The following is a 7,560-nucleotide window of genomic DNA, read 5'->3' as shown; positions in this document are numbered from 1 at the left end:
CTTTAATTAGATTTTTCTAACTAGAGTGTCTAGTTCGTTCCTAAACCGACTACTACCTAAAAAAACTTAAAAACCTTATTTTAATATATAATTTCATTCAATGCTCATTATATTTTATTTGGACAAATCCCAGTTAAAACATTACATTTAAACTCACTAAAATTAAATATATAAAAATTTTGATGGTTTGTTTAAAGAATACTCTTTATATATATATATATATATATATATATATATATATATATATATATATATATATATATATATATGGGTTTGTTAACGCGCGTACGCCTGTTTTTCAGTTGGTACATTTTAGCAATGTGTACCGGATTTTAGTAGACAAAAATACCTTTATATATTATGAATTCTAAGTTTTAAGGTTAAGGGTATTTTAATAATTTTCATTCTCAAAACTTAAAAAAAAAAAAGAAACCCCTCATTCATGTTAATCATTTCTCTTTCATCTCTCTCACTCCAACCTTTTCTCTATCATCCCTACTGTAGCCTCAATTGAAAAAAATCAGAAACACATGCCTTTAAAAAAAATTCTTTGTAAAGAGTTGATTCATTGACATATTCACCTTCAAGGCAAAGGTTCATTCAAGATCTCTTCAATTTCACCATCTTCACTAACCTCTCTAATTTCATAATTTGTATTTGTTGAATCAGCATCTCTAAAAAACCCTCCAGGCCAATTACCAATTCTTTCGGATATCATTATGCTTGTGAAAATTAGATAAAATTATATACGACAAAAATTATAAAATGAAAACTCATTATAAAGTCATTTTTTGTAAGAAATTGTTTAACAACTGAGTGTTTCTGATCTTTTTCCAGGCCAATTACCAATTCCTTTGATGTCATTACGCTTGTGAAAATTAGATAAAATTAGATAAGACAAAAATTATAAAATAAAAACTCATTATAAACTCATTTTTTTGTAAGAAATTGTTTACCAGCGAGTATTTCTGATTTTTTCCAGGTCAATTACCAATTTCTTTATGCTTGTGAAAATTGGATAAAATTAGATAAGACAAAAATTATAAGATGAAAACTCATTATAAAATCATTTTTTTGTAAGATTGTTTAACCGCAAGTGTTTCTGATTTTTTCAATTGGGGCTACAGTAGGGATGACAAAGAAAAAATTGGAGTGACAAGGAGGAAAGAGAAAGCGTTGAGAGGGATGAAAGAGGTGAGTAAGGGTTTAGGAGTTTTTTTTTTTAGTTTTGAGAATGAAAATTATTAAAATACCCTTAACCTTAAAACTTAGAATCCATGATATATAAGTATATTTTTGTCTACTAAAACCCGATACACATTGCTAAAATGTACCAACTGAAAAACAGGCGTACGCGCGTTAGCAAACCCTATATATATATATATATATGTTTATGTTTATTATCATGATATAATTAATACTATAATTATGTTAATTATGATTATTAAAATAATAATGGATTTTAGTTTTCATAAATTTATTATAAAAATTATTTATTAGTTATTTAATTAATATCTGTTAAATCATTTTAATATTTTGTGTAAAATAACTTAAAATATGAATTATATTCAACTCACAATTTTTATTTATATATATTTTTGTTAATTTAATATATAATTAATACGGATTATTCATATATTATATAACTAAATTAATAAATCTATTTAATTTCTCTAAGTATTGAATAGGATTATAAAATAATAAAAATTTAAATTAATAAATTCATTATTTTTAATTCAACTGCATTTAATAATATTATTTTTTTAATTCAATGTATATAATATTAAAATTTGGACATATATATATATATATATATATATATATATATATATATATTAAATTAACTTAATAAAGTTGCTCAGTTTTTAATTAGTTTTTTAGATATTAAATTTTTAATCTAAGTATTATGTACTTTTATTCTTAAAAGTTTTCTTCAATTCATGTTTATAAAAAAAGAAAAATTTGGCCAAAGTTTAGTTTCTTACCTATGTAAAGTAAAGCGTGCTGGGTAAGTAAGAGAAAATTTGAAGTTCTCATGCAATTTAAGAAGAGAAAATAGGGTCCATAAACATCCAAAAACTAGAGAACAAAAGTCTTTATGCACGCTTTAAATATCCTTTATATGCTCTCTCCAACTCTACTTATATCAATCAATCTCATAATTGGAGAGAGAGAGAGAAAAAACAGAAGAAAGTTTTGGTCAGGGAAGAATAACCCACACTCACTCACTTCACTTTCTAGCAAGGGAGAAAGTGAACCTCTAGTTTTCTCATAGTGTAAGTGGAGAAAGCTCAAACACACAACAACATACTATTGATGTTGTTCTTCATGATGATCATGAGAGAGAAAGGATCAGCAAAAACAAAAAGAGATCAACAGTAACAAAATAGGTTGTTCTTGCATATTTTCCTACTGCTCACTGCCCCTCTTTCTCTGCCCTTTTTCTGAACCATTCAGATTTCAGAACCCCATTTTCCCTTTCTCTCTCTTCAATCAACCCTTCTCTTTCTTTAAACACCAGAGTTAGTGACATTAGCACAACACAGAAAAACCAGAACCAGACACGCACACAAGTGCTGAAACCTCTCACTGCTTCCATTACACTTCTGAAATGCTTATACTTTCCCCTTCTGTAACACTTGCAGAGACCCCACCTTCAACTAATACCCCCCACATACATAGATTTTCCTTCCAAAACCCTCAGAAGATCTAACAACCTTTTCTTAAGTCAGACAATCATAACCACCTTGTTACTACTCATCGCACAAATAAACTCATACATGCGTTCTTCTTATAGTTGTTCTTAGTTATTTTGTATGACACAACAAAGCATATCTAACTGATGCAGAATTGTTACACTGATCTCATCTGATTCGAACAGGATTGTCGATAAAAGAAGCAACTTTCATCTGTGGCTAGTCCTACAAGGAGGTTACACCGTTCGAACAAAGTTGTCTGAGAAAAGAAAATACACTTTCAATGGTGAATACTGCTAGGATTTTATTCTGATCTACCTGATTCGAACAGAATTCTAAAAAACACAGCTTCAGTTGTGGCTACTACAAGGAGGTTCCCTTCGGATTCCGGTGCCTTTGTCGACTGGTCAGCGACGCCTTCCGCCGTCTCGGGCCGCGGCGACGACCTCTCTCTCGGCTTCAATGCAACCTCCGCCGCCGCGCACGGCGGCGCATCCATGTGGCCCGGGGCGTCGAGGTCATTCAACCACAACCTTTCACCCCACCACGACATCTTCGTGGTGGCGCCCGCGTCGTCGTTCCATCACCACCACCACAGTGACGCTGTTTTGTCCGATCCAAACAACAACAGTTCCAACGCAACTGCACTCGGCGTCAACGTCTTCCCTCTCCTCACCGCCACGCCATGCCTCACTCCCGAGAGCGAGGGCATAATGGGAAACATCAATAACCACCGCAACAGAATTCAACTATGGCAACCACAGGAATCACCACAGCACCAACACGCCGACGGCGTCTTGGCGGGTAACCACCGTAGCAGAATTCAGTTATGGCAAGAACACGACGAGTCTCCCCCGCCGCAGCAGCAGCAACAACAACACCCGAACGCGCACGTGCACGAGCGGGAGGGGAGTGGGAGCGGTGCGAGCACGTGCCAGGACTGTGGAAACCAGGCGAAAAAGGATTGCAGTCACAGGAGGTGCAGGACGTGCTGCAAGAGTAGGGGTTTCGATTGCGCCACGCACGTGAAGAGCACTTGGGTGCCAGCCGCGCGCCGGAGGGAGCGCCAGCTCATGGCGGCGACGGCAGCGGTTGGGTCCAGTGGGTCCACTTCCGCCACCAAGAAACCTAGGCTCGTGCCTTCCCAGACCACAACCACTTCGCACACTTCCACGTCTAATAACACCACCACTCCTCCTAGGAGTTTCGACACTGGTTCGAGCCACCAAGGTTTGTTTCTGTCTCAAACGAGTTCAAACATTCACTCTTTAGTTTCAGTAATTCATTCTACTTCTTAAATTTCAGGGCTTTTGTATCGAGTTTTTCGTTAAATTCATTCAATTATTGACCTAAAACACTACAGTTCTTGCATTTTTCTAGCTACTACCACTGCTACTGTTATTCTCTAAAACAAACATAAGTTGTTATCTTTTTTTTTTTGAAACATTGGAGAAAGAGAAACAGACAATTTCTTTTCAACCCAAAAGCTTGTATAAGAGAATAAAAATTGAAGTTTTAGTTTGGTAATCTAAAGTTAATGCAAACTTCATTGCACATATTCATCCTGTCCATGGTTTGTGTGTTTCCTCTAAATAGATATTAAATATTTTCATTTTCTTTTATCTTTAGATTTTCATAAGATTTTTATGTTTGGAAACTTAGTATGGGAATCTCTACTTTCTATTAATATCTGGCTGGTTTGAAATAATTCTAGAACACAGAAATATTTTTTAACAATATATGATAAGATAAGCAAAATGTGCCTTTATTATAGGAGCAGTGATTGTATTATATATAGTGCTATTATAATATAAGAATGTTGTTGTTATTATTGTTACAAGTTCTTTCAACGATTTTCATGGGTTAATTGGGATTGTTGTGTGGAACTAAATAGGGTTTTTATTGGGTGCAGATGTGAGTTTCAAGGAGTCACTACCTTGCCAAGTGCGTGCACCAGCAGAGTTCAAGTGTGTTCGTGTCACTGCAGTGGATGATGGAGATGATGAGTATGCATATCAAGCTGTGGTGAAAATAGGTGGTCACGTGTTCAAAGGGTTTCTCTATGATCAAGGGGTTGAAGATAAAAGTGAGTATCCTAATCTATCTGAATTGCATCTCGGTGGTGGTGGAAGTGATGGTGGTGGTAGAAATGGGGTTTCTTCTTCATCTCCAATGGTGAATCCTTCTGATTTCTATGCAGCTTCTGCTGGAGTGTTACTGGGAAGTTCATCAAACTATGGTAATGCAATAAATTAAAGAAACAAACTTAGTTTCAGTAGTATAAATGTTTTTAGTGTTATTTTTAATCAGAATAGTTTTATTTCAATTTTATTATGTGTCATGAAACAAACTTAGGTTTAGTAGTATAAATGTTTTTAGTGTTATTTTTAATCAGAATTGAAGTTTTATTTCAATTTTATTGTGTCACATGAAATATTTTCTGAATGTCTTGGTATGTTGTCGAAATAAAACTTTAATTCTGATGATGAAACAATGCTAGTAACAATTATGCTAGGATCTAAGTTTTGTTTTAATTAAATTAAATATTTTTTTCCTAGTGCAACATAGAGGAGCTAGGAACGTCTGACTTTTTTTTCCTATAAGAAGTTAATTCTCTTATTTTACCAATATTGGGGTATAAACTAATTAATATTAGTATTCTCTTATGTTTGTATTTTATAACATATATCACTCTCTGCATTTTCAACTCCTCGGTTTTTGTTCCTTTAAGTGCAATTTTCTCTCATGGTTGACTCATTGCATGAGCAGATCAGTGGATTACAGAGGAGCCACATCATGTCAAGAGAATAGTTTATGTACTAAATTAACTCAGAATTGAAAACCAAATCTGAAAGGAATCTTGTTTTACCAAATTCACTGTTCAAATTCAAAACCTGATTTAATTACAACTATTACTACTATTATGAGGTTGCAATAAATCTTTTAACCAATTTCCATGTTATAGCTTGAATTAAGATGACACTGACAAAAGTAATGAATGTATATGTGTAAATTTAAATAATATTACACTACTGCCGTATTGCATTTTGCTTCTGCCCCGTATTAATCCCTTTAGAATTTTCAAAAGACAAAATCTATTTATTTCTGATTGCATTTTTGTAATATCTGAATAAATTAAAATTTATAATTTTAATAATCTGAAAAATTAATTTATTTGTGTTTCATAAGATAGTTGTTGGTATGGAAATATTGTATTTCATTATTAGCTAATACTGAAAAAACATATAAAATTCAGTTTTTAGTTTAAAAAAAAAAAGACAATACCATACTTACAACCAACTCAATAAGACAACCTAAAACCCAAAAGTGTATGGTGGTGTTGATCATTTTGATGAAAGTGTGCCTAGATTTTGAGCACATGAGATAGTTATGGCATAAGGGTATGCTTCTTTTTCTTTGTATATGAATGATACTTTGATGTTTTACACAGATATGTCTGGGTTGGGGAAACTCATGATGATATTATATTATTATTTCTGAAGATGGAGAGGTGTTGTGTGTGGTGTGATGTTGGTTTGTTTGGGTTTACTATGGAGTAGAATTAAATGTGGGTGTGAGTGATGGTGGTGGTGCTTTAGACTTTGGTATGAGAAGTAGTTGAAAGGTCACTTTCAGTAATGTGGGAGTCCCTGTCATGCTAGTTTATTGGTCACAACATCTCACTGATGCGTAAACAGCCTGCTAAACTTCTGTATTCATCAAGGCATGATGTACTCTTTTTTTCCTTTTGTTCTTGTCTGCAATTCAGATCATCTCGCCAATGCCCAACCATTCATCTCATCTATCATTATTGGGTGGGAATTAACTGTTCCCTGTCGTGTCCCTTTCTCCCTCCTTCATCTACAAAATCATAAACTCTTTCAAATTACTATTTCTAGATGTCTAATTTTTTGTTTACACAATCCAAACCAATGATCCACAACTACCCATGTTCCTTATACCTCTTAAATCAATTCTTTGTTTTTAAATAATGTTGTCATGTTTTATTCTACGTGGGACTTTAGTAAATATTAGCTTGAGAACCAACATTTTTTTCCTAACTATTACAACGCTAAGAAGAAAAAAAAAGGTTATTTTCACTATTTTCTCTACACTTTTTCTTAATTCTAGGAATAGTGACAGATTGTGTTTGATTTCAATGTTATTCTGTAATGCCTCTGCTATGCTGCTGCTGCATAATGTGCTTTACTTTAATCAGAAACATCTACAGACCTTATAATTTTCTTGCATTGATGGTGATCACACAGTGTTCTTGCTGGAAAGTATTATTCTTTTGCAAGTAAGAACCATTTAAATTGCCACTCCTTTTGTTAACCAAAGAATATATGTTAGGGCATGAATTGTCTTTGCCAATGTCTACCATTATTGAGAAGCTATATATGTTTGTCAATTTTTTTGTATGTGTGCAGAATCTTGTTAGCCGCTATTTCTGACCATTGATACGTTTATATACTTAAATATATAATAAATGAAGTTGTATCTATTCTTTGCATGTATTGATTATATCTTTGCACATGCTGTACCCTCTTTGTTGTCTATTTTCCATCTTGGTGAATTTTGTCATGTGCAATTGATTATTTGTTTATTCAGAAAATAAAACTAAAAATAAACTTTGTTTGCCCTGGATTCTGGGGTGATGTCTTCTATTCGTAATGTAATTAAGTTTAGCACTGTTTCAGTTTGAAAACTTTGTTATTATATTACTATTATTTAATAAGATTAAAGTAGGGTTTGTGTAGGAAAGAAGTCTAACTCATCAAAAAATTAATGGTTTAATTTATTTTGGTAAAAGATAGTTGCATTTATGGTAATGCATGAAACCACTTACAATCTTGTGGTTACT

The 7,560-nt window shown here is 33.2% G+C and overlaps 1 protein-coding gene across 3 annotated transcripts; it reads left to right on the top strand.

Moving 5' to 3' along the window:
- Nucleotides 1–2,162: 2,162 nt before the first annotated feature.
- LOC124846757 (protein LATERAL ROOT PRIMORDIUM 1-like) lies at nucleotides 2,163–5,796 on the top strand. 3 transcript variants are annotated; one of them, XM_088097996.1, is made up of 3 exons: nucleotides 2,163–3,926; nucleotides 4,609–4,935; nucleotides 5,466–5,796. In XM_088097996.1, exons 1-3 carry the CDS (start codon nucleotides 3,194–3,196, stop codon nucleotides 5,522–5,524), a joined length of 1,119 nt encoding a protein of 372 aa, XP_087954122.1. In that variant the 5' UTR covers nucleotides 2,163–3,193; the 3' UTR covers nucleotides 5,525–5,796. The 3 variants fall into 3 exon arrangements, with proteins under 3 accessions (XP_087954122.1, XP_087954121.1, XP_047180050.1); XM_088097995.1 differs by lacking the exon at nucleotides 5,466–5,796 and having other exon boundaries at nucleotides 2,163–2,390; nucleotides 2,882–3,926; nucleotides 4,609–5,362; XM_047324094.2 differs by lacking the exon at nucleotides 5,466–5,796 and having other exon boundaries at nucleotides 4,609–5,362.
- The last annotated feature ends 1,764 nt before the right edge of the window (nucleotides 5,797–7,560 follow it).

Source organism: Vigna umbellata, chromosome 9 (assembly GCF_029865625.1).
Source record: "Vigna umbellata cultivar VRB3 chromosome 9, Vumbellata_1.0, whole genome shotgun sequence".
NCBI classification, from domain to species: Eukaryota; Viridiplantae; Streptophyta; class Magnoliopsida; order Fabales; family Fabaceae; genus Vigna; species Vigna umbellata.
This window is presented reverse-complemented; position numbering and strand designations above follow the sequence as displayed.

Excerpts from the sequence above, each read along its gene's own strand:
- LOC124846757 (XM_088097996.1), top strand. The coding sequence starts at position 3,194 with ATGTGGCCCGGGGCGTCGAGGTCATTCAACCACAACCTTTCACCCCAC. Across the intron at positions 3,927-4,608 it reads CACTGGTTCGAGCCACCAAG|ATGTGAGTTTCAAGGAGTCA; the intron begins GTTTGTTTCTGT and ends TATTGGGTGCAG. Across the intron at positions 4,936-5,465 it reads GGGAAGTTCATCAAACTATG|ATCAGTGGATTACAGAGGAG; the intron begins GTAATGCAATAA and ends TTGCATGAGCAG.